This window comes from Festucalex cinctus, chromosome 16 (assembly GCF_051991245.1).
Source record: "Festucalex cinctus isolate MCC-2025b chromosome 16, RoL_Fcin_1.0, whole genome shotgun sequence".
Taxonomy (NCBI): Eukaryota; Metazoa; Chordata; class Actinopteri; order Syngnathiformes; family Syngnathidae; genus Festucalex; species Festucalex cinctus.
In genome coordinates this window covers 16,069,515-16,095,598 of record NC_135426.1, presented here as the reverse complement: position 1 = coordinate 16,095,598, position 26,084 = coordinate 16,069,515, and the positions used below count along the sequence as shown (strand labels likewise).

Sequence of the window (26,084 nt, the reverse complement as noted above, 5' to 3'; positions counted from 1 at the left end):
ACATAACACCACGTAACACAACGTACGTGACAGTATGCCGCTATCTCCCTGCATGAAATTATAGGGAACTACTGAACTGTATGAAATGCTTATGAAATCTAAAAACAATAAATAAAGCAAAATTGTGAGAAGGCAGGTCCCCTTCACTGAAAAAGACAAATTACATACTCCCAAGGTAGTACGAGTAGGCCCAAGTGTTGAACAAAAACAAGGCAGAGGTTTCATTCCCTAAAGTATATTTGGAATTATTCTAAGTCATTATAAAATTATGCAGTTTGAACAATAACAATTCAATTAAATACAGGGTAACAACTTTGGAAAAACTCAAAATGTATTGCACATAAGTTAAAAATAAATGTACATTAATAATAAAATAAGTTGTAAAAGATAGTTTGAGCATTTAACCAATTCCTCTGTGTACCACGAGAGGGAGCACGTAGCACAAGGCACACATTTCACATCGGGAAAAAATCTCACGTCACACGCATCACAAAACGGTTTGCAAAGAGTGGATATATCAGCTAATTATGCACCTCATCTAGTAGAAAATAATTAGATTGTTATGCTTGTTACTTTATGTGGTTGGCATTGATAAGTGAACAAAAACTTTTCTTCAATTAGAAAATAGTATTTTTTGTCAAAATAATTGACATTGGATAATTTCCACAGCACACCTAATGATCTCTCACAACACACTGGTTGAGCATATGTTTCTAAATTTTTTGGGCTTTCACTTGTAAAGCACTTTTCCACCTACAAGGGACTTTTTAAACATGTTTCTGGGTCAAATAATTGCACGTTTGTAAATAATGAGCAAAAAACACAATGTGAACAAAACAGTTTTATGAACTTCAAATATAAGAAATCTCCAACAGAATAACGCCTTACAATCTTGTTATTCATATGTGTGCTGAAATAAATAACAAAAAACGTCCACAGAAAGCTTCTGGTAAGTTCTTGGCACACAGAACACAAATATTTTTTGGGATCATTATTACTAATCAACTATTGATCAACCGATTGTGTGATTGCACTAGAACTCAAATGACTGGAAAATTCGAGTGTTGGAGATGAACAAAACAGACGAGTGGCACAGCTCAGCTGAGGTAGGTGAACAGACACACCTTGTCGAGGGCGGGAGGACTGATGCACGTGTTAGCTGAGGTAGGTGAAGACGACGGCCTGGATGGGCATCCGGCACACGGGACAGAGCTTCTTGTGCTTCTTCAGCTTGCGGGCGCACACGTAGCACGACATGAGGTGTCCCGTCTTGCCGTGGACGATGCAGCCGTTCTTGGGCCGCGACTGGCAGATGACGCACGGCTCCAGGCACGAGTCGGGCAGCCGCATCTCAGCCGACACGCAGCGCTCCAGCTCGGGGACCGAGGCGGCGGCGGGGTCGGCGACCGTCTCCTGGGAACTGGCGACCGTCTCCTGGGAGCCGGCGACCGTCTCCTGGGAGTTGGCGGTGGATGACGGCTGCGAGTCGCACGCCCACGACTGTTCCTGCGAGGACGAGGAGCTGCAGGACGAGGGCGGCCGCGACGCCTCCTGCGAGTCGGGAGCCGGTGAGGTCTTGAACGTTTTGCCGTCCGGGACGTCCACGCCGTCATCGGCCTCGGATCCTTTCCAAAATGGAGGACAAAAACACATGGATTCAAAACTCACAGATCACGGAAAGACAATTTCCTGTAGATGCCACAAGATGGCAGTAAAGCACCACTTGTCAAAATAAAGGTTTGAAATAGCGTGTTGAAAGGCAGGTTTAGGGTTTTAAATAAGAGCTAAGGTTTCAAAATAAGTCTAGTCAATCATCTCTCCCTTTCTTCTGTCCTTGACTGGGCCGGCGGTCGTCGAACTTACCCGGAGCGTCGGCCAGCTCCGGCACAGCGGGCAAAGAGGCGCAGCGCAGCCAATCCTGACGCAGACACCAACAGCGCAGGCAGTTTCTCGGGAGAGGTGGGTTCAACTCGTTGCAGCTGTCACATCGCCAGTAGTCCTGACAACACGCGACAAATCCTTTGAGTCCCGTCCAACTTTATTTTAGTGAACGAAAACTAACATTCAAAAAAACGGTTTCTTGAAAGAAATAAAATAAAAACAAAAATGCTTTTTTAAAAAAAACTAAAAGTAACTGAAACTATATTCTGTTTCCAAAACTAACAAGAACTAACTACAATTACAGAAAAAATGTCCTTAGTTTTAGTCTTTGGTAATTAATTTAATACATAAGCCTTTGGGATTGATTTGAAAGACGTTTAAAAGTGTGTCGCACAGAAGTGCTGTCATCGAGCAGCAGCCAATAGAAAAGCACTTTCAGATGACGTCGCTCATAAGCGACAATTTTGCCTGCTTGACTTTTGTCTGTTTTCATTTAACTTAGCCGAAATGCAACGCTAGATAAGAAATGTGTTTACTATTTTTATTTTACCATGGTGTTTATTAAATATTGCACACAAGTAATACAAAAAAAAAAACAAAAAAAACTAATACTGTCTGGAACTGACTAAAACTAAGCATTTTTTAAATAACTAAAACTAATAAAAACAGAACAACCCTGAAAACTAATTAAAACTAACTTTAAAAAAAAACAAAAAACTAAATGAAATAAAAATGAATAAGATGAAAATTCCAAAACTATAATAACAACCCCGGTCCCGTTTTATAATCCTGCTGACAAAATAGGCCACTTCATCTGGTACTCACTGCTTCAGTGATCTCAGTGTCTTCGTCAAATGAGTCGTCATCAAATACAGTGAACTCATACACCTGCTGGAAATGGGGGAAAAAAGACAAACTCAAAACGTGTAAAGTGCATTTTTGGGCGGGAATCCAACGTGCGTGTGTTTGTGTTTTACCTGATCGTCAGTGGACAAAGAGGCGTCGTCTTCGTTGTAATCAGCCGAGTCGATGGACTCCACCTCGAATTCCACGCTGAAGTTGTCGCTGTCAGAGTCGTCATCCGCCGGGGCGGCGGCGGGCGTCGCGTCACTCGTGGCAGACTACAAACATTCAGTCAGTTGTAAAAGCGGCACGTGATGCACCAAGATGTTGCGTCTCGTACTCACGGTGCACTGATCTTCTGGCAATTGGCTGTTGTGTCTGTCCCGCCCACTTCCGAGTCCACCAATCACGCACCAGGACAGGCTCTCATCAAAAGTTAACGAGTAGCTGTCTGAGCGGGCCCTCTTTGCGCCCTCGCCGCCACCGTCGTCCTCGTCCGCGTCGGAACCGTCATCTTTCTCGTCGCCTGCTAAGCCGTGGGCGGGACCTGCGGGCGCAAGATGGCGGTTTAAGTCTCAACAACAAGCGCAAAGCGGCGCTTTCCAAATAGTCGACGTCTCACCTGTTTCGTTGCTCCTGCCGCTCCGTGTACGCCTTCTGCGTCGTCGGCGGCCGTTGGGAGATGAAGAGCTGCTTGCTGCGGCGCATTCCTAATATTGCAAAAATATGGAAAAACAACATCACCACACATACACAAATGCCTTCAAAATAGCATACACGGTGTAAACATGGTCACTCTAAACAAAATTTCTGATATCGTAATTGGGACACTAATTCACAACAGGACCACGTGACTACCTGACAACCCCTATCCAGGCAGATCCGTTATACTCTGATTTTTTATTTTTTTTTGCTTATTATTATTATTGATAGTTAACCCTTCAAACTATCATCCGCAAACACTTTGTGCTTACTATTATATTTTCTTTGTTTCAATGCATTAACAATGTGTTCATTTTTTTATGTTTAAATATATTCAAAACAAGTGGAGAAAAGTATTGAAATATTATTTTTTGATATGGCCTGTACTAGGGATGGGCGGGTATCAATACCAGGTATCGGCCCAATTCCGATACCTGCCTTATTTCAAGGTATTGGTGCTAGCAATGGTGACCGATACTACTATCGGCTGCTGTCTTGTGGCCATATTATAATCAGGAAGTAGAAACGATAAGTCATCTTTTTTTATTTAGTACTTTCAAACTGTCACAAAGCACTTTACAGTAAGAATAAAAAAAATGCCATTAATTTCATGCAGTTTTAAGGGAAAACACTATATTGGGATATATAGGGCTTTAAAAATTTTTTTAAATTTTATTTCATTTATGTGGTATCGGACATCCTTAGTGTCTACTAGGGATGTAACGATAAGGGCAATATTGTGATATTAAAACTGCCACCATCTCGTCGTCGTCAGGTTCACAATATCTAAAAGGAACACATCTGTTAAAGTCGGGATGATTTCCCTTTGTGCAGTTCTAGCACCCTCTAGTGGTGAGGTTTTTTTTTTGTGCAATTTAATTTTCATTAGGGATGTTTTGGCCCTTAAATTAAATGTTTAAAATCTACGCTAATTGTCAGATGAAGAGGAACGTAATGGGTGGTTTCTATGCATTTTTGTTATGTACAAAATCACAATATTGTGCTTTTTTATATGAGCTTTTTTTTTTTCTTTTGCAATATTTTTTTTAAACTTTTACCTTTTTTTTTTTTTAAATATCGCCAACCTCCCCACAATATCGTGAGAATATCGTATCGCGATGTTTGGATATCGTTACATCCCTAGTGTCTTTTTTTTTTTTTTAAATGAAAATGGAAGTGGAGCTGTTGTCTGACCTGTGTCGGTTGTTGTGTCTGGCTGCTGCTGGAAGATTCAACAAGGTTTTGTGTTGACTCTGAACCACACAGACAAACATCATCCCCATCATCAATCAATCAATCAATCAATGAATGAAACTGCATTTGTGTCAACACTCTCAGGACATCTTACCTTGGCTCCTCACAATCACCAAGTTCTTGGCAAGCATGGCAAAGAAAACCCTGTCGTTAAAAAAAAAAAAAAAAAGTTGAAAGGTGAAAGGTGAGGTTGAGTGCGAAAAGTGTTTGTTGTGCATCTGACCGAGGTTCTTTGACAGAGAAAGTGTCGACTCCCAGGATGCGTCCCAGAGCGTCTTGCGCGCAGTGGACGATGTGCTGCTGCTTCTTGTCGTACAGCTGCTTCTGGTTGATGTACTGGCCCAGGTAGAACATCACCTGAGCACGACACAATGGTTAAACTTGCTAGCAACTCAACACGCGCTTTGCGTTACTCGTCAGGTCTGAGATCGTACTTCCTTGAAGGTCAGGACGTCTTTGGTGGCGCCCGCCAGCTTCAGCAAAGTGGATAACTCCAATTTGGGTCGCACCTAAATGCCAACAAATGTCAGCACGCTCAATGTGATGAGGGCAAACACAGCATGATAAGCAGCTATACGGTATGTGGAGTGAAAATGCAATTGACGATATCCTTACCACTTTGTTGTCATTACAAGTGTCCATGTCGTGGTTGTTGTCGGTTGCCATGTATACAATCTGCACACAAATGCACCAGTAATGTGAGCTAGAACAAAAGGCGAGCAGGAAGTTGCTTATGTCAACAGGAGCCAAACTCTGAGGAGCGAGCTGCATTAATGCCAGTGCTGTTTTCACAAAGGATTTCGACAAATCCAAAAGGCACCTTCGTAGAATAAAGTCCCATTTTGACACCTGTCGACAGGAACGCGCAAGCAAGGGGCACAAGGGCGCAAGTAACGGGATGCGACCCACACATCGCAAATAGGAACCGGAATGCAAAGCTGGTGTGTGAAACACGGAAGTCCCGCCTCTTCCGTGGCATATACCCCATTATTTTCTGGGGGGTGAAAAATGACAACTTTAATCTAGGAGGAAGGGCTGAAAAGTTCATAGTCTGACCCAGAAGGCCACACTGATGAAACTTGACATGCATTCAATTCAAGCCTTGGTGACATTTTAAAATTTACTGACGCTGATGTGGTTTTTATGACACTTTGAAAACTTCAAAGTCAGAAGTTGCAATGGCCGCTGTGAGCGATTGTGGCTTTGAACTTGTTGATCATCCCCAATATTCTCCGGATTTTGCACAGGCTGACATTTTTCTACAGTCTCTCACAGCATCCACCGACTTGTGCGCACAGACTCAGGATGCCCTTGTAACACTTTTCAAAGTCTTTAAAAAAAAACCACACACATCAGCAACGGTATATCTGGAAACCCCCCCCCATTATTGTTCAATTCAGTGCACGTCAAGTTTCATCACAGTGTGGCATAATCCTTTTGGGTCAGGCTATGAACCTTTAAGCCCACCTTCCTACAATCTTCTAACATTTTTTTTTCTCTACAAGAACATGAATTTGTCATCATAATATTGTATTTTTTTTCCTCCCAAAAACACTTTTTTTTTTTTTTTAATTCCTCCTACACATTTAATTGTCGTTAGGATTATGAAGGATTCCCAAAAAGGTTGACAACCCCTGCTCAAAAAAAAAGAAAAAAAGAAAAACAAATCCTCAGAATGGACTGAAAAGCAACATTTCCTGCGTAAAGAGCTTTTGGAAAAGACAAATTCTTACCGGAGTGTCTTGTCAGTGGTCCATGTGTGCAAGTGCAAAGAATGAGTTAAAGTGCAGAGTGGAGCGAGTAGAGAGTTGAGGCAGCGACAGCGGCTTGCTCTTATAGAGTCTCCAGGACATGTCAGGACTAGACTGGAGTTTGAGTACACTCTGTCAAGTCTAGTGGGCCTATCAGGGCCAGCCCGGCTGACTCAGCTGCACGCCACTCACTGCAACAGCTGATTACATTACACACACAAATAAACACAGACATGCCGGGACTAGTCCAATCAAATGACTCAACACTTGACTAACCCAAACTACTCCAACCAGGGCCTGACTGAATTAAGTGTGGACTGTGATATGTCCCAAAATCTAACATGAGGAACCATTTACAATAAATAGTGTAGTCAGCTACCGTTCATCACAGTAGGATAAAATCCACTACCCACACGGTAGGTGAAAATGATCATTATTTTTGAATCCTTGTCTCTTACGGCTCCCACAGTCCCACACACTTCAAATTTTCACTCAGCTGTGAAACGAGACTATTCTGTCACTTTGTGCCTTGAAACCCTGTTAACGTTACTGTAAATCTGACACCACAAAGTCGATTCAATTGTACATGCAAACGCCAAAATAGTGAGGAAAAAAAACAAACAAGTCTGCTGGCTGAAATATAGCAAAACGTCAGTACGTACGTCTGCTACAGAGTATACAACAACACTCATAGGACGTTTGCCAAGCTCATTTGTCTGTTTTTATATGGAGAGAAAAAAAATGGGCCATCGTGCCTTCTATTTGGTATTTAGACTTGCACTCCTATTTTTAAAAAACTATCAAAGTAAAAAAAAAAAAGAAGAAGAAATAAATAACAGCAGCGTTAAATACATGAAAGCAATTCCAAACAAAAATTTGATGGCAAACGCGTACTCTACAGATGACGTCACCAGCGTGGGGCGAAACATGCCCTGACTTGTCTGGCGCGCAGGAGTACTTGCAACAACGCACTTGCAGACTTGCCTTTTTGCGTGATGCTCAGCGCCAACAACACACTAATTCAGCATAGAAGAGCATTAAGCATTTACAATGCACGTTCTGTTAGTTAATCCTCCCTCACGTCAATCGGTGTAACACTAAACATCGAAACTTGACTTTGTCTTTGATTTGAAACCGATTTACAACACGTTGCATTGTGTCGAAACTTGAGTTTATCCTCAAAATGACGTCGCTTTACAGGACGTCATACATGTTAACTCGACATGAACATCTAATAGTGTAACTAGAGTCCACAAAACGACAACAACAAAAAAGCCAATCGAAACATTTTGGACTCAACCCTCCGCGTCTTCAGTCTACTCGGCCAGGAAAATCCGAGGCTTCATGGCCTCCACAACCAACATTATACATACTCGTCGCTAGCTAGCTTTGTGGGATTATAATGGTGTCATGTGTCGTAATTAACGTACCCGTTATGTCCAGTGAACGATTTTCAGTCCAAAGTGTAATTTTAGTCGGCAATTTATTGCACTGTTAAAACTTCCGCTCGACGGGTCGAAAGTGCTCCTGTTTTCCTCTTCCTTCCGCGTGATAGCGCCTCTAAAGGCAAAACAGTGACATTGCATCACAATATAAAAGTATCTGTACTTGTGCACACGACAGGTAATTAATTGCACTTGAATTAATTTCACGTCTCTAATTTACTCGTAGCAGCATATTCCCTTCTACATAGGCATTTAAAATTTATGTAGAATACAAAATAAGCGACTAGGCTGAGAAGCAACCAGGCATTAAAAATTTCTAGAATCACTGTCATTGCACTGAACGCGGTTCACCTTTTTGTGGCCTCAGATATTTTTAGTACAGTTTCGCTTTTTTATTTTATTTACAGGAGTGTACCTATTTTGAAATGTGAGAAACTAATGCCTGCCTGAGAAAGGGGTATAAGTGTGTGGTCTTTTACAGCCTTAAATCATAGAATAAATGTAAAAAAAAAACAGAAAAAAACCCCCATTACAATAGGCTGACTCTCACGGCTTTCATATACTGCAGGTATATAGATATTATTTTAGAGCATAACCCCAGCAAAAAATGAGGGAATACTGTAATGGCGATTTATATTTGTCTTATTTGGAGCCAATCACTTAATTGTTAAGAAATGAGCTAAGATAACTGCTTACTCTCTTCTTACCAAGTTTTCCTATGTAACAAAGAACATGTATAGTCACCCCTCACCCCCAGCTATCGATCGATCGATAGATAGATGAGCGGCACGGTGAATGGCTGGTTAGCACGTCCAGTTCAGAGGACTCGGGTTCGTGTCCGGGCTTCGTCCTTCCTGGGTGGAGTTTGCATGTTCTCCCCGTGCCTGCATGGGTCTTCTCCGGGTACTCCGGTCTCCTCCCACATTCCAAAGACATGCATGGCAGGTTAATCGGGTGCTCCAAATTGTCCCGAGGTGTGCTTGTGAGTGTGGCTGGTTTTCGTCTCTGTGTGCCCTGCGATTGGCTGGCAACCAGTTCAGGGTGTACCCCGCCTATATACATACATAACCAATTCTCCAATACCCTCACCATACAAAACAAAATATTTTTGCCTCAGTGCTAGTTGCTCTGCTTTAAACAATCAACCCATGCAAAGAACATTTTTTTTTTATTTAGAAAATATATAACACGTAAACAAACACACAATCCCTCATGGCTGCAACTCATAGCCGAGCGGGTCAAGTCCCTGGTCCAACAGCGCGAGGGACGACTCCCTCAGCTTCTGAAGGAAGCGTCTCAGCTCCTCTTTCGAAAACACCTGAACAAATACAAAGCCACCACATTGGCCTCAACCAAGATGGAAAGTATGTAAGAAGTGGTTACCTGGTAGAGGCCATAACGGTCAGATGAAATGATGTCGGCAAGCTGCAGCGCCTCCTGGTGTCTGGAGGAACTCTGCAACACGCTGAGCAGCAGGAAGCTGAGGAGAGGCAGACACAGCGAGCGCAGTGCCGACATTTGCCGGCTGCGCTCGGCACCCTGTTCCGAATCCTGACAAAAGCATTGAGAAAAAAAAAATCCTCAAAAATCTTTCTTACTCATTTACGCACAAGACAAGCGTTTTGTCCCACCTGCACATTGTCCACCATCCAGCCCCCGTTGACAAACAGTAGCACGTTGTAAATTCTTTCCTTCACGTCTTGAGTCAGGACATCCAAGCGGCCCGACCACGCTGACAGCGCGGCCTGATGGCAAAAACTCTATCAACACATCGTATCTGGAGATGAATCTATGATTTCCTCAGTGGTGCGCATACCTGGTACTCCTTCTCTCTCATCTCATTAGCTACTTGCTCTGTGAATTTCACTTCTGGTGCAGGTGTCGGTTTTTGGGGGACGGCGCTACTGTGACTGAACCAGTCGATGAAGGCTTCATGGGCTTCCTGGAAGAATATTTGAGAAGGTTTGGTATTGTTCTAGCCTGTCTATGGCATTTTGCATTAAGAAAGAGGCAGAGAAGGTTCCCTACTAAGCTGCAGTCGTAATTGTTGGGACACAACAGAACAACGCATGCCTGTGAGTATTGTTGGATGCATTGTATAAGTTGCTTTTCTGTATGTGATACAGTAGCAATTGTTTGAAGACTTATAATTACAGCAACATCAATAATTTCTGCATTATATCTTAGCATTAGGCTAACAGATATTTGTTAATCTATGGTTTGGTTAAATAATTTAATGTTTAAATGTGAATTTGTCTTTTGTTTACATGTCAGTTTTACAGTAAACCTCAAGTGCGAGTGGCAGACTGCATGTGGTGCGAGAGAGAACCAAGAACTACTTCTTTTGCTAATGCTAAACACAAACCAGGTAGGCTCTGATGCACAGATGCTCTCGAATGGCATTCTGATCCTCGGCGGGCAGAGGAGACATATGGTTGAATCCCAACCAATCGCTGCAGATTTCTCTCAAAAAATCGGCGGGAACTTTAGAGAAGACCGCCTTGGCTGCGTCGTGTTTCTCAAGAGCTGCGAGGGAGACGGACCAAGAGATGCCTCGTGAGCCTGCTGGGTGAATGATGAGTCATGCAATGTTTGTTTGTTTGTACCCAGAAATCTCCTCATGATGGCGTTGGACTGCTTCAGGGCTTCAGCTCGATGGGCCGAGTCAAACAGAAGCCAGTCGATGACGTCGATCATTTTTTGATCCTCCTGTAAGAAGACAGCACAGCTGGCGACACTCTCAAGGTAGACACCACTTGTTGACTTTTTATCTTCGAACGAACCAGTGTGGTTCCCGTCTCCAGACTCTGGCTGTGAGGCACAAACTCGGTGTCGTCCCGCTCTCGCACCGTCTCCACCACTAGTTTGGTCACCGCAGCCACATCCAAACCTACACAAAACAAAAGGACAGGGATAGACGGATTATTGGCCGGGCCGATAATTTGGCAATTTGAAAAATATTGGCATTGGCCTTTTTACAAATATGAAAGACGATAAAGCTGGTATCTTACTGAGCGGTGAATGAAGCGAATTTAGGGTTTTCATCAGGATTTTCGCACAGTTTTTAGTTATCGCAAACACATTTCGAACATATTCAGACAATTTTTCACTGCCAAGATCTTTTGAAACCTTTTACGAACCCTGACGAAAACCCCAAATTAGCTACATTCGCATGCATTTGTCACTCAGGAAACATACAGGGAACTTTAATTTATGGATTTATTTAAATTTCCCACTTTATAAAAAAAAAAAAAATGATGCTCACACTGGGAACTCCCTACACTTTTTATTTTTAAAAATAAAAAAATAAATTAAGAAATTATGCTGAAATTTTGAAAAACTTAAAGTAGAAAACATTCGGGAACTATTTACTTGCTTAGTTTTTAATTTTGCTTAACACATACTGATGACCCTGGAAGCTCCCTGCAATTTTTATTCTAATTTTTAAACAAAGCTGTCAATTATTTATATGGCAAAAGGGTAACCTGATGATAATTTATCATGGCTATGATATCAAATGCTTTTGGTCACATGAATGAAGAAAATTAAAATATGATGGTTTAATAGTTTTTTGTTTTGTTTTGTCCCACCACCCCTCCCCAAGTAGCCTAAGACACAAGGGACACTACACTATTGTATTTACAAGTCAATATAGACTGTGTGCATTTTGGACCGGACCCTTTTGCTGGAGCAGGTCACATATGTTGAAAATGAAGTTTTTTTTTGTTTTTACGCTAATATTTTCTCTTTTACTGAAAATGAATATCGGCTTGAAATATCGGTTATCGGTCTCCTCGACCACAAATAATCAATATCGGCGTTGATCAAAAACATATCAGTCTATCACTACAAAAGGAGCCCAAATGTGCTGGTCATCTTGGCGTCTATCCAAAGTTTCTGCTCTCACCGGCTTCGGTGGCGAGCTGCAAGCAGCGGGGACGGAGCTCCGGCTTGCTGACTGTCTCCAGGAAAGCGGCATATTGAGTGGTGGCCAGGTCGGCCGGCAGCTGGCTGACGTAGCTCGCCACCAGGTCCGTCTGCTGGTCCCGAATGAGCAGGTTCACGTACGCCTTCAGCACGTCCACGCACACGTCCTCCTTCAACAAAGAGGGTATGATGGCCAATTTGTATTTAGTGTCAAATCCCATCTTTTGATGTCGTCGTTACCTTCAGGGACAAACCCATAGAGCGGAAAAAGAGCAGCAGGTGACTCATGAAACGTAGCAGGTGTGAGGGGAGCGCCGTAGACGCCACCAGCCAATCACCAAACTCCTCCAGAAGACCTGAGAGAAAGGTTGCACACTTACGAGGCCCTCTGAAAGCTCAAAGGTTTCGAGGAGGAAATCTTACCATCCAGGTCTCCCAGGATGACAAACTTCTGTATGACATGGTAGTGCTCTTGCATCTCCTCCAATACCCTCTGTGTGCACACACACCAATCACGTGGGTTCAGTCATGTGACCTTCATGGGAACCAATCCCATTCACTTTGTTTTACCTTTGATTCTGATGCTTGGAGCTCCTCAAACACCTTTTCCATCGTCCAGCTGAGGAGACAAGGGACCTCATCAGGGACTGACTTTGGTTGACAAGATCACATGACTGTGTGTGTTCAGGGTTGGGGGATGCATGTCCACAAAGTAAAAAACATGCCACCGAGGCCCTGTTTACACGGAAGCAAAGCCGGCTTCGTTCCTCAAACAAATCTTGTACAGGCAGAACCGTCTCAAGACATGCGAGTGTCCAAAAGAGGACTCCTAGTACGTTTAACAGCTGTAATATATATGCCAAGTCTGGAGTGGCGCTGTTGCACTGTCACAGGGAGTTAACGGAAAGCGTAGAAGAACAAGCAGCGAAGAGTAGTATAAGAGTATTCATATCCACTAAATTCAACTCAGGTTCAACCTTATTGGACTTAAACAAAAAAATAATGATATTATTTTTACATTTTTTTTAAGTTTAGTATATTAAAAGGACAGTGTGCAGCAACATTAAAAAGATGGCTGCACCAGATTTAGCACAATGCTAGTTTCCATCTGCAGTCCTCATAAAATACCCTGAGTGTGCGTGTATGTGTGTGCGTGCGGTACTTTGCTTCCAGGTATTCCTGCGGCAGCGTTTCCATTTCCTGGTGGGCCATCCCCAATGACATCAGATGCTTTTCCACCAGCGTGTCCACCATCACTCTGAGGTACGCCCACACACAGTCCTCCCACGATTCACACACAGCCAGAACCTAACACACATACGCGCACTCTTAGCTTAGCATGTTAGCACACTGACGGAAAATCGACATCGGTGAGCTTACTGGTTTCAGATTTCCACTCAGGCTGGCATAGATTGCTCGCTCATATCTGTTTATCTGCTCCTGGAAGAAGAAAAAAAAACAAAAACATTCCACAAAATTCATTCCAAAGTTGACAAAAATTGCATGCATGTGTGTACCTCCTCAGCCATCCTCCAGGTGCAGGACTTCCAGATGCCTCTTTGAGGATTTCCTTCAACCGGACGCAACTCTGCGCTGCCTGCAGACAGAAGACAAACATCAAATCAGCGCATGGGGCAATAGGTAAGCCGTTTTAAGGAGGTTGAATAGGACCTGAGTTAATGTTGGGATCATGGTAGAGCTTCCAGCCTTCCAGAGTGGCTGCTCTCCAGGCTTGCCCACATCGTGTGCACAGCCTCTGAGCCTGCACACACAAAATGCGGAACTTTGATAGGTACACCTAAAACGGACTGATGATGGGCCAGGTCATACATAAATGAGAAAAAATACAAATTAAAAAAACAATTCAACTATATTACTTGAGAACATTAACAACCAAAGCTGGAACAAATGCTAAAGGCCCTGTCTGCCGGTTTCACTCAGGAAAATGCACTTTTTAAATACAGGATTTAAACAAACAGACTACTTCTCAATTTACAGATCTGGGCTTTTCTTAAAGTGTGGGGGTGATTTTGACCTAAACCCCCACACTCCGAGCCTGTATTTTGCCATTTTGTGTTTGTTTTGTAAACAGCGGGCCATTTCTGTGGAAAGAATGTGTTTACAACCCTCTAGCCAATCGCAGAGCAGGGGGGTGGCGTGTCACAAACGGGGCTGGGAGAACGTGTGTCGACTGCGTGACGTCACTCCCGCGGCAATTTGAAAGCGCGCACGGATTATTATTTTTTTTTTCCACCCACTCACTCACAGAAGCTTACATGTGTGAATGAGTGAGTGAAAAAAAAAATGTTTACACATTACATTACTTACTGGTATGCGCACGACATTTTTGATAAGGACAGATTTTTCTTTAACTTACGCACACTCTAAATTTCAGTCGAATTTACGACCTGTTTGATGCACTCTTTGTTAAATGAGGCCCCTGATAATGGAAATTAAGAGTGCCGGCCCTTTAACTACCTCCTCAGTCATGCCGGCCCGGATGAGACTGAACAGGTTCTTCAGCAGACGGACGTCGTCTTCCTGGTCCAGGTCGGCCAGAGGTCGCTTCTGGCGGAAGGGGGCGTCCGGGTCCTGAAAGCACGTTCACAAATCTTCAGTCACAATTTTGGGAGCAGTCATGGAGGGAGGGTATCACCATCATGTTAATGGCTCTCACCAGCTCTGTGACCAGGGGGACGGTGGAGACTTTGCCGCTCTCGAGCTTAAGCTTCAGTATGTGCTGCGTGTTCTCCCTAACGCACACACACGCACACTCTTTACTGCTGCTCCATTTGTGGTAATTAGTAGGGATGTAACGTTAAGGGCAATATCGTGATATTAAAACTGCCACAATATCGTTGTCGTCGTCATGTTCACAATATTCAAAAGGAACACATCTGTTAAAAAAAGTCAGGTTAATTTCCATTTGTAGAGTTCTAGCTCCCTCTAGTGGCTAGTTTATTAGTGCAATTTCATTTTTATTAGGGATGTTTTGGCCTTCTATGTTTAAAATCTTCTAATTGTCAGATGAAGGGGATCCTAATTTGCTTGTGAAGCGATCAATGTTTGCTTGCATTAGCAAGTAAGTGCCTCAATAATGTTATTAGAGATTGTAGGTGGTTTATATGCATTGCTTTACGTATAAAAGCACTATATTGTGCTTTTTTGTAGGATAAGCTCTTTTTTATTTACATTATTGTGATCTTTTTTTAAATATCACCAACCCCCCCACAATATCGTGATAATTATCGTATCGTGAGCATATCGTATCGTGATGTTTGGACATCGTTACATCCCTAGTAATTAGCGCAACATCAATGCTATTTTGCATCAGCCCAGCTATAGCGTTTAATCAGACAGGCTGCAACTCACCAGCAGACACTTTTGGCATAATATTCAATGTTGTCGGAAAAGTCTTCCATTTGGTCCTTGGCGATGCTCTCCAGCCAATCAACAACCAACTACAGGTGAGGAGTGACATAGTGGTAAGCTAAGCGCTAAAATGACAACATGGTCCAAACGTGCTTGTTACCTGACTTTGACGTACAACTGCGTCGCACTGGAAGAGCTGCTCCACCACCACCTTCTCACTTTCATTAGGAATCTGCACACACAATTACGCCAAATCAACATTTCCAATACAGTACACTCAATTGCCATGTAACATTTGGAATACAATTTGGAATATTTCTACAAATTCCCATGGAGATATTCCACCCCTTTGCTACCATATTGTTGAGTGTGTCGCCATGGTAACGTGTTTTAAAACCAGCAGTCAATCACTCACAGGCATGTCGAGCATCATGTCATCTTCCAGGGCCAACTGGACGCGATCCCTGCAAAAAGACAGCAAGAGACAGAGAGGATGAGCTAGTCAGATCCAGTTAGATGTGAGGTGCTGTCAAACAGGAAGTGGGCGTCCACCTATATAGGGAGGAGATCAGTCTCCACGTGTGGCTCTCCTGCTGCAGTAGCCAGCGCACGCCTGCCGTCTTGCTGTTCTGACCTGCTCGCAGCACCACTGACTGGAGCATTTCCACCTGAAACACCACAGAGAAGGTGCGGACTAAGTCTTAACCTTCAATCAAGTCCCATATCCCAAAACAGGTGAATTAAGTAGTGATAGACCGATGTTTTTTTCAAGGCCGATACCGATACAGACTATTAGTAGTCAAGGAGGCCGATAACCGATATTTCAAGCCGATATTCATTTGCAGTAAAATGGGGGGGGGGGATTTTTTTTCTCTTTTGAACTATATACAGATTTGTTTAAAAAAAATTGAACAAAAATTGCAGGGAGCTTCCAGGGGTCATTAGCATGTGTAAAGTTTAATTTTATAATAATAATAATAATAATAATAATAAAAAAGCAAATAAATAGATCCCTAAAGATTTCTACTGTCAGTTTTCTAAAATTTCAACATAATTTCTCTATTTATTTTATTTATTACATATTTTTTATTTATTTTATTATTTGTATTATTTTATTTATTTATTTATTATTGATTTATTTATTTATAAAAGATTTCTACTGTCAAAGTTTTCTAAAATTTCAACATAATTTCTCTTTATTTATTTTATTTTTTACAGATTTTTATTTATTTATATTTATTTGATTTTATTTTACTTTTATTTTATTTATTTATTATCATTATTGATTTATTTATTTATAAAAGATTTCTACTGTCAATAAAGTTTTCTAAAATTTCAACATAATTTCTTGATTTTTTTTTTTTTTTTTTTAAATAAAAAGTGTAGGGAGTTCCCAGTTTTCATAAAGTGGAAATTTAAATAGATCCATAAATGAAAAGTTCCCTGCATTTCACTGAGTGACAAATTCAATGTGAATGTAGCTCATTTGGGGTTTTGATTAGGGTTTATAAAAATATTTCAAAAAGATCTTCGCGGTGAAAAATTGTCTGAATATGTTCCAAATGTGTTTACGACAAATAAAAACTAACAAATCCTGATGAAAAACCCCAAATTCGCTACGTTCGCAAGTATTCACTGCTCAGTGAGCTTTATCGGCCTTCAGATTCAAAAAATGGCCGATGCCGATATTTGTCAAAATGCCAAATATCGGCGCCGATAATCGGTCTATCCCTAGAATTAAGTCATGTAACTACTTTGTCTTTGCAGAGGGTCTGGTAATCCTCCAGCAGCTCAAATACGGCAGAGGAGGAGTGTTTCAAAAAGGACGCGAGGAAATCTGGGAAAAGACTGGTCACCGCTGCAAGAACAGGAACCAAAAAATTAGATGGAAACCGCAGTGTAAAAGGGGCGGGGCACATTTGTTTCACGCACCGCCCTCTCCGGGGTCATCGTCCTTTAGCAAGGCCGAGCTGAGGTGGGTGATGTCCTCTGTGAAGAAGCTGGTGTTCTCCAAACCAGTCACGGGCGACATGTGCACACTCTCAGTCCAGTCGCTGTCATCCAAATTCTACACACGGCATCAACGTTGTTTCTCACATTTTACTATTTGCCATGTGAGTTTTATAACGTAAAGCGTGTTTAAGCGTTTTCTCACCAGTCTGGAGAGCGTTTTTCTTGCCGTGTGAACGGTGTAAGGAGTACGTCCTGCGTGAGCCAAAATGGCAGATACATCTGGAACCCTGGGAGTTACTGAAGGCAGAGGTTTTAAAATTAAAACAGGAAATGAGGCTTGATGTCATCCAAATAGAGAGCTAACAATTGGGGTTGCAAAGGTGTGGAAAATTTCCATTCCAGTTAAGCTGGAGAATTTGAAATCTTACATTTTCCCCAACTAAGTTCCCTATTAAGATCATTCCTTGACAGTTGGAAATTCCTCACTATTCCCATTATTTGCTAGGGATGTAACGATATCCAAATATCATGATACGATATCATCACGATATGAAGCTCACAATACGATAATTATCACGATATTGTGCAGAGGTTGGCTATATTAAAAAAAAGGTCACAATATTGTAAAAATAAATAAATAAATAAATAAATAAATAAAAATAGCTATACTAAAAAAAGCACAATATTGTGCTTTTGTAGATAACAGCAATACAAAAAAATAGCTCCAATCTCTAATAACACTTAATATTGAGGCACTTAATCGCTAATGCAAGCCCACATTGAGTTCCTCCACATATTGACTCGCTTCAAAGCATTTTACAATACGCTTCATCTGACAATTAGTGTAGATTTTAAACATAGAAGGGCCAAAACATCCCTAATGAAAATTAAACTGCACTAAAAATTGGGTGCTATAACTTCACAAATGTAAATCAACCTTTTTTAACAAATGTGTAGCTTTTAAGTATCCTGAACATGACGACGACGATATTGTGGAAGTTTTAATATCAAGATATTGCCGGTATCGTTACATCCCTTTTATTTGCATTGAAATTTTCCAACTTTGACAATGCCCTGTCTAAATTTTGCCCTACCAGCTTGTCTGAAAAGCGAGGCAGGTGTGTTCCTCGGTGTTGGGCGTGCCGGCGTTACTGAGGAAGCACCAGGACTGCTGTTGCCGGGTGAGGAGACTGAGATCAGTGCTCATGAAAACAACAACCACTGACAGTTGTGAAATAAAATCCGAATGGAGTCATGCGTCACCAGTGTCACAGAACGGACAAATAAAAAGTTGGGAAACAAACACAACTCCAGGATACATGTCACATTCTTCATTCGACGGGCAGCGACTGACTCAAAGTCATCTCGAACCACCGGAGAGGGCAGCTCACTTTGAATCCTAAATAACAAGTACATAAACACCATAACAGTCAAAAGGCCTTAGTCAGTATTTCTATTGTAGAGCTCTTTGAGCCAGAGCATCCGTTGGCCGCATACAAGCTCACCATAGCATTGGTCGCTGATTTAAAAACTGACCTATTTTCTAGGTCACACTGATTGTTTTTTAATGCACTCGCATGGACGCCCTGCCCTCCACCGCAAGGGGCGCACTTAATCGAGACGTTACACTAGAAGGGTCGAGACGCATGTGTCAAAACTTTAGGGGGCTGAGAAATTTTGTACTTTGATGCATTAAAGCTGTAACGCTAAGTTGACCACTGACGTGATCACAACATTAGCTGGTTTGCATCTCGGATCATTGTGGGGTCGGCGATAACATCGTTAGCCCCCGCTAGCGTACTCAAATTACTTGACACGAGCGATCGGATTCTTAAAAACAGACGAATGACACGCTGGTGCTGTCTTTAATCAGCTAACACTATCTTAAGAGAAGTCAACGCTGTGCGAGGTTTAAAAAGTTAAAATAATATTACCAGTCCATTTTTGTACGATGTCACTTCCCGCTTCACGAGGTTCGACGAGCTTCTTCTTCGTGGTGAAATTAAGGTAGTAAATTAGCTCCAGTCGTGGGGTGTCGCCACTGCTGGCCTGAACTGTAATAGCAATACACAGAAAAGGAAGATTCCTACAACATACCAGTAGATGGCGGTAATAAACATAAACGCATTAACAAACCGCCAAGAATCACTACGCGAAGTAGAAGAACCCGGAAATTGAATAAATACACATCAGTGAATGGAATACAGAGCATTCTTTCTTCCAGGGATTGGAATCCTGTCCCGGAGGGCCACTTTAAGCAGGCTCCGTGGTCGAGCTACGCGGCGTCAAAAGTTGCAAAAATTTCAAAGCCGTGTGGAGCCGAATATGGGTTTTCAAGTTTGAGCGTCACGGACAAAAAGACCTGTAACTTTAGTCAAGTTCGGCCGTCAGTCAGATCCACGGATAAGCAGCTGAATAGCAGCCCGAGAAGATGAAGAACCCAGGTAAAAAAAAAAAATCTGGCTGCGTGGCAGAATTTTTTCTTCCTTGTCCTCCTGTCAACAGAGTAACATTTGAATTCTAAGTCATTATGATAACCACTTGACTTCAAACCACTGTCCTGCATTGTTAATATTATTATTATTAGAATAATCGTCAATCTGTGCATTTTCTTGAGATCTTCGACATGCAGTAAGCTTTAGGGCTGACAGTCAGATTTACAAATATCAGCCTAACATGGTGCCTTATTTGATATTAATACAGTAAATGAAAAATGCCTGTGAAGTATAACTTGTTAGAAGTGCAAAAAATAACTAATTATTGAAAACAAAAACAAAAAGATGTTTGTGAAAAAGTTTTTTTATTGTTTTTGAAGTTTTTCTTATAAAACAAGTTTTTCTTAGCTAAAATCACATTTTAGTTTAGTGAAAAATAAATAAATTAAAAATAAAAGCCCTCAAAACTAGTCAAATTTTTGAAATTAAACGTGGATTAAAAAAAAAAAAATCCAAAGAACAGTAATTATACCAGTAGGTGGTGCTGTCGCACAGTGCTATCTCTGCTTGATTGTGCAGTCTGAGGTTAGGCAAGTTGCTGGCTTCAGCACTTCCCGTCACACTCATGTATTTGAACAGGAAATGTGCAAATTTATTTATTTATTATTTTATTTATCAGTTTTAATGGTATTTTTGGATATTGCAAAAATGATATTTGTGTTTTTCGTACAGTTTGAGTTTCTCATTGTGAAAACCTGAAGTGCGTCATGGCTGCAGCAAAGCTTCTTGACCTGTCAGCCAACTGGCGCATCATGGCTGGCATGCTGGCCAACCTGCTGTCGTCCATCTGCATCGTGTTCATCAACAAGGGCATATATGTGCACTACGGCTTCCCCAACATGACTCTCACCCTGGTGCACTTTGTGCTCACCTGGCTGGGGTTGTTCCTGTGCCAGATGATGGACATTTTCTCCCCTAAGAGGCTGCCGCTGCGCAAGATCGTGTGGCTGGCGCTGAGCTTCTGCGGCTTCGTGGCCTTCACCAACTTGTCACTGCAGAACAACACCATCGGCACGTACCAGCTGGCCAAGACCATGACCACTCCCGTCATTATCTTCATCCAGACGGCCTGGTACAAGAAGAGCTTCTCCAGCAAGATTAAGCTCACGCTGGTCAGCTCTTTTTTTTTTCTTGCCTTTTACTAAGTGGTACCTTGACTTGCTTACTAACTCATTCGTGTCTCAGATCGACATTGAAGTGGATGGGAATGGCATGAATCCATGTCAGCCACAGCCACCCCAAAAAACACCCCAAATCTTTTGTAACAATAGCAAAACTCTCACTTTGATACTATACCCACATGAACAAATTTACCTCTGTACTGCTACTGAAATGATGCCGCAGCCAAAACCTAAAACATCAGTTATACCGGTAAAAACAATAACTTCAATTTCATTTTCTTTTTTTTTCTTTTTTTTAATTCAAATCAAATCAAACTTTATTTATATAGCACATTTCATATATTCAAATGCAACTCAAAGTGCTGAACAATTAAAACATCCATAATACAATAAAAAGAAAAAGCCATCCCTCCCCCCATATCCCCATGATCGTACCCACAGACACACACGCAAACCACAACGTGGTGGGGCACAGAAGAACCCTGCAAGGAAAGGCACCCAGGAGGAGTTCATCCACACTAAGAGGGATGACGGCCAACCACCACAGGGAGGAATGCCATCCCAGAGACCACCGGCCCACAGTGACCGCATCCCCCTCCAATAAATAAATAAATAAATAAATACATAAAATGGACAGTTACCGTACTTGTTACACGTGCAAAAAAGAAAAAGGAAAAACTTGTAAGCCTGGAAACTCAAACGTCAAGGTTGCACTGTATGCTGATCAACACCAGCTGTCTTATTTTGTTTTTTTATCCTCTGCAGGTACCGATCACAATTGGTGTAATATTGAACTCGTACTACGACGTGCGCTTCAATATGCTGGGGATAATTTTTGCTGCCTTGGGTGTCCTGGTGACGTCGCTCTACCAAGTGGTAAGTGGTTTATTTATTTTTATTATTATTATTATTATTATTATTATTATTTTAGGTATCTTGAGTACTAGTCTTTATTTTCCTGGCTTTTTCTCATATTTACTACACAGGAAAACTGGTTATCGGTACTTTGTACCACTTAGTTCGTTAAAATGTGCTTGTTACTTTTTCAGTCGGACGAGTTATTCTGCATCCAGTGCCTTGATCATGTTAACTCCAAAATGACTTGGAGCAAATGCGTTGTCTTGTCCCAGCCTAGACAACAGTCACTACTACTAATGTAAAAAAATATATAAATAAATAAATAAATAAATAAATAAATATTTTTTTTGTCATTGTGCCAAGTTATCAAGCGGGTGATGTGTATGTATTTTTATTTTTTGTTATTTTTTTAACTTAATTTTATTATTATAATAATTCAAGAAAACAGAGGAAAAGAAAGACAGTGAAGTCATCTTTATTTATATAGCGACTTCAAACAGCCTTAGCTGTCACAAAGAGCCTTACAGAAACACAACCAAACAAACATAACTAAAACATTAACAGCAATACAACAGGACATTTTTTTTTTTTAAAACTAGAATAAATAGACAGAAAAACAGAAAAAAAGTTTTTTGAAAGGCACAAAAAAAATTACAAAAAAGACACTGTAGTTTTCAGCCTGTATTTTTTTTTTTCTTTTAGATGACCAAAGAGGTTAGACTTTCATCCAATCATTCATGATCCGAAGCGTTTATCCTCGCGGGCATGCTGGGTCCTATCCCAGCTGTCTTCTGGCAGTAGGTGGGGTCCACCCTGATCTGGTTGCCAGCCAATCGCAGGACACACATAGACGAACAGCCGCTAAGCTCACAACCACATGCGGCAATTGGGACAATTTCGAGTGTTCAATTGACCTAGCATGCATGTTTTTTGGAATGTTGGGGGGGGAAGTGAAGTACCCGGAGAAAACACACACAAGCACAGGGAGAACATGCAAACTTCAAACAGGAAGGCCGGAGCCCGGATTCGAACCCTAGACCTCTGAAATGTGGGTGGACGTGCTAACCAGGCCGTTACTACTTTTACCAGTTTTGTTTTGTTTTGTTTTGTTTTTTTTCAACAAGTATCTTTTGGATTAAAAATTGGAAGCCTTCACATAATAAGATAAATAGATAAAAAATATAAAACTATCTTATCTTAGTTTCTAGTTCATTTGTGTTATTTATTTATTTATTGATCCCAAACATTTTGTATTAATATGATAGTTTCAAGTATTAGAATGAAGCCGTCTCACTGCATGTGTGTCTTTTAGTGGGTCGGAGCAAAACAGCACGAGCTCCAAGTGAACTCCATGCAGCTTCTGTACTACCAGGCACCTCTCTCATCAGGCTTCTTGCTGGCCATTATTCCCTTCTTTGAGCCTCTCACGGGAGACGGAGGAATATTTGGACCGTGGTCCCTTCCTGCTCTGGTTGGCTTCAACACACATGGGCTGCTTTTCATGTCTGATGTTTTGGACTGAAGGGTGGCCACGTGACGTCATGTTGTTTACAGATGACCGTGTTGTTCTCTGGAGTGGTGGCATTCCTGGTCAACCTGTCCATCTACTGGATCATTGGAAACACGTCAGCGGTTACGTATCCTTAATTGAGGGTTGTCCAAACTACTGCCTGCATGGGGATCATTTGCAACCTGCTGTCTGTGTTTGATAACAACTGACATGCCTGCATTGTACTTACTTTCTACATTGGGTGCTCAGCAGCAGAAGAGAAGGAATAGTTAGTACATCAGTTTTATAGAGCGCTTTACTAGATTTGCAAAAATGCAGAAATCAGAATTTAATTTTTTTTTTTGGCCCAAGTAGTACAGTTAAGCCCAAAAGTATTTGGACAGTAACACAATTTTCATGATTTGATCTCTGCATGCCACCACATTGGATTTAAACGGAAACAACTACAATGGAATTGAAGTTCAGACTTTAAGCTTTAATTCAAGAGGTTAAACCGAAATATATGATTAAGCATGTAGGACTTGTAGCTATTTTTATGAAAACGCTCCTTATTCCAGGGGCTCAAAAGTAATTGGACACAAACATAATGTAAAGTAAAAAAAAATTATTATTTATTTATTATTTTATTTTATTTTAACTACTGCTGACTTACGGCCATATAAAGAGTTATCATGTTGGGATACCGTCACAAATTTAAGAACATTTGAATACACTCTTTTTGTGTTTATAATGCATTGCCAAAGTATCAGATTAAGATGTGGTATCAGCAAAAAAAAATAAAAATAAAAATAGCAGTCGTGTAACTCTTCATTGCAGTTGGATTTTGTCGTTTTTGTAGAAATGATTTACAACTAAAATCGTCACATTTCCATTCATAACGCTACCGTGAATAAAGATAATTCACTTAACACAGCAAATCCTGTGAATTACTTCTTTTTTTTTCTTCTTGCTTTACAGCTCACCCTCACATATTAGCAATTCGCCTATTCTCACATTTTTGGGGGAACCTACTGTATATAGTACCGTACACACATTTTGTGTCGTTCTGAATCATGTTCGCATTTGCTTGCCTTGACTAGAAACTTTCCAGCTACAACATGTTTGGCCATTTTAAATTCAGCCTCACTCTGGTGGGAGGCTATTTGCTCTTCCAGGACCCGCTGTCACTCAACCAGGTTAGACGTCTTGCACTGCTGTGAAATGTTTTGGAATAATACAGTTGACTTAAAGTGCCCCAATTTAGGAGTGCTTTGATATGACAGTGCTAGGCCGATCTATTGTTTTCCTTTTGTTTTAATTTCCTTTTTCTGAGTTACAAGTCGCATTCATGCAAGTCGACCACTAGATGGCAACAAAATTTACAACATCCAGCTATAAAGTATAGGAAAACTTGATTTTATCCCTGGGATTTTATCTTGCTATTAGTATGATGAGAAAACACATTTAAAATAAAAATAAAATGAGGCTTTTTTTTTTGCTTTTTTTTTAAATTGGGTGCTGGAATTAAATGTTTTTTTTTTCCCATTCGTTTCGATATGTAAAATTTATTTCTGATCTAAGTTGATTTGAGTTACAGAACAAATTACATTCAAGGTACCACTGTATTTGTTTGCAACCAACTGTGATTCTATTTTGCTCTCAGGCTTTGGGGATCCTCTGTACGTTGGTGGGACTCTTGTCATATACTTACATTAAGCTGTCTGAACAAAAGGAGGGAAAGAGTCATCTGGCTCAGATGCCACAGACCCAGCACACTGCCAATCACATGCGGAAAATCCCATAAGGAGGTGGTTGTTGTTGTGTGTATGTTTTTTTTTTTATTAACTCATTTACTGCCTTTGACAAGTATACTTGTCAATTACATATTTTTTTAGAGGGGGGATAATGGGGGATCTGATTATGCTCCATTGTAATTGTCAAACTTGGAAACAACTTTACTGATGCCCAACCACCGGTAGATGACATCATTGCCCCATTTTATATGAAATAAACACAGTTTCAGAGTCCATGGGGGAAATGGCTGTATTTTGGCAAACCTACATTTTTCTACTGTCAATTATAAAAGAACAGGACGAGGCAAAAAGTAGGGAGTCTATGCTGTCATTTGCTGTCATATATAAAATATTGAATGTAATATCGCGTGGGTATTAAAAATTTTGAAATTTTCTACAATGGCTGGCAGTGTATGAGTTAAAAATACAGATCTTTTCTTATATACCGGTAATGAGTATTTTTGTCTGTTTAAAAAATAAAATAAAAATAAGATCCTGACTGGAGGAATTGTGTGGTACTAATCTGATGGCACTTTACTCCAGAAGAATGGAATTAAGATGCTAATAAAGTGTTTCGCAATATAAATTTGATTTTGACACGTTGTCAAATTGAAAAGTGGTAAAAATTATGGGTAATAAATCACAAATAATGTCTATCAATCTATTATTATTATAATTTTTGTTTACTATGCACCAACGAGCAGCGCTCCCAATTTTGTTGTATTTCTGTATTACATGACAATAAAGGCTCCCTATGGAGCATTTTCATTCCGTTTGGCCGTTCGGATTCAGTCTAATCGCAATACATGGCTCCATGTAAACCCAATGAGCCTGTGCTTCCAGTCCAACATTTAGCATTTTGGGGGAATTCAGATTTATGGTGGATTTACACGTTTGTCTTCTTGTCATGTAATTAAAAAATAAAATAAAATCAAGTACGGAAAGATGTCAGTGTGTCTTTTTTCGAAAATCATTTCATAGTGCAAGAAATTTAGTTCAAAGTTAACACCAAGGTGTGGCAAACGTAAGCTTCTAAATATATTTTTATGCTTTGTGTGACGTGACAACTATTCGGACAGAGAAGATTCGCCTGTCAAAAATGTAAAATAAATAAAAGGTAATGGCATACGATGGTATTAAAAGTTTAACGAAAAGTTTGTTTTACGTGTCACTTGTGTATTCAGTATGTTTAAAACAAAA

At 40.9% G+C, this 26,084-nt stretch overlaps 3 protein-coding genes and 1 long non-coding RNA gene across 8 annotated transcripts; 2 read left to right on the top strand and 2 right to left on the bottom strand.

The window, feature by feature from the left end:
- Positions 1 to 219: 219 nt before the first annotated feature.
- mdm2 (MDM2 proto-oncogene) lies at positions 220 to 8,008 on the bottom strand. Of its 3 annotated transcripts, XM_077499565.1 has the most exons (13): positions 7,094 to 7,840; positions 6,414 to 6,631; positions 5,296 to 5,355; positions 5,115 to 5,189; positions 4,904 to 5,037; positions 4,775 to 4,824; positions 4,621 to 4,679; positions 3,347 to 3,434; positions 3,069 to 3,271; positions 2,859 to 3,002; positions 2,707 to 2,772; positions 1,864 to 1,999; positions 220 to 1,625 (listed from the first exon to the last, which is right to left on the bottom strand). In XM_077499565.1, the coding sequence occupies exons 3-13, from the start codon at positions 5,344 to 5,346 to the stop codon at positions 1,156 to 1,158; spliced, it is 1,476 nt and encodes a 491-aa protein (XP_077355691.1). In that variant the 5' UTR covers positions 5,347 to 5,355; positions 6,414 to 6,631; positions 7,094 to 7,840; the 3' UTR covers positions 220 to 1,155. The 3 variants fall into 3 exon arrangements, with proteins under 3 accessions (XP_077355691.1, XP_077355689.1, XP_077355690.1); XM_077499563.1 differs by lacking the exons at positions 6,414 to 6,631; positions 7,094 to 7,840 and adding an exon at positions 7,862 to 8,008; XM_077499564.1 differs by having other exon boundaries at positions 6,414 to 7,840.
- On the top strand, positions 5,104 to 18,573 carry LOC144003392 (uncharacterized). Of its 3 annotated transcripts, none has more exons than XR_013278970.1 (5): positions 5,104 to 5,258; positions 9,755 to 10,621; positions 12,977 to 13,066; positions 13,329 to 13,444; positions 18,226 to 18,562. It is a non-coding gene; the product is annotated as an uncharacterized LOC144003392 (long non-coding RNA). The 3 variants fall into 3 exon arrangements; XR_013278971.1 differs by lacking the exon at positions 5,104 to 5,258 and adding an exon at positions 5,266 to 9,682; XR_013278969.1 differs by lacking the exon at positions 5,104 to 5,258 and having other exon boundaries at positions 5,266 to 10,621; positions 18,226 to 18,573.
- On the bottom strand, positions 8,937 to 19,164 carry nup107 (nucleoporin 107). Its single transcript, XM_077499556.1, has 27 exons — positions 19,063 to 19,164; positions 18,448 to 18,527; positions 18,223 to 18,318; positions 17,331 to 17,425; positions 17,108 to 17,243; positions 16,930 to 17,033; positions 15,728 to 15,843; positions 15,591 to 15,639; positions 15,336 to 15,407; positions 15,176 to 15,264; positions 14,481 to 14,556; positions 14,282 to 14,395; positions 13,475 to 13,565; positions 13,321 to 13,400; positions 13,184 to 13,243; positions 12,966 to 13,111; positions 12,374 to 12,422; positions 12,227 to 12,296; positions 12,044 to 12,159; positions 11,784 to 11,973; positions 10,660 to 10,766; positions 10,483 to 10,585; positions 10,242 to 10,402; positions 9,693 to 9,818; positions 9,508 to 9,621; positions 9,260 to 9,427; positions 8,937 to 9,194 (listed from the first exon to the last, which is right to left on the bottom strand). The coding sequence occupies exons 1-27, from the start codon at positions 19,068 to 19,070 to the stop codon at positions 9,087 to 9,089; spliced, it is 2,724 nt and encodes a 907-aa protein (XP_077355682.1). The 5' UTR covers positions 19,071 to 19,164; the 3' UTR covers positions 8,937 to 9,086.
- A 117-nt stretch (positions 19,165 to 19,281) lies between these two features.
- Positions 19,282 to 25,828, top strand: slc35e3 (solute carrier family 35 member E3). The gene is made up of 7 exons (XM_077499569.1): positions 19,282 to 19,572; positions 20,296 to 20,735; positions 21,510 to 21,620; positions 22,915 to 23,073; positions 23,157 to 23,239; positions 24,203 to 24,287; positions 24,755 to 25,828. The coding sequence occupies exons 2-7, from the start codon at positions 20,331 to 20,333 to the stop codon at positions 24,893 to 24,895; spliced, it is 984 nt and encodes a 327-aa protein (XP_077355695.1). The 5' UTR covers positions 19,282 to 19,572; positions 20,296 to 20,330; the 3' UTR covers positions 24,896 to 25,828.
- Positions 25,829 to 26,084: the final 256 nt, after the last annotated feature.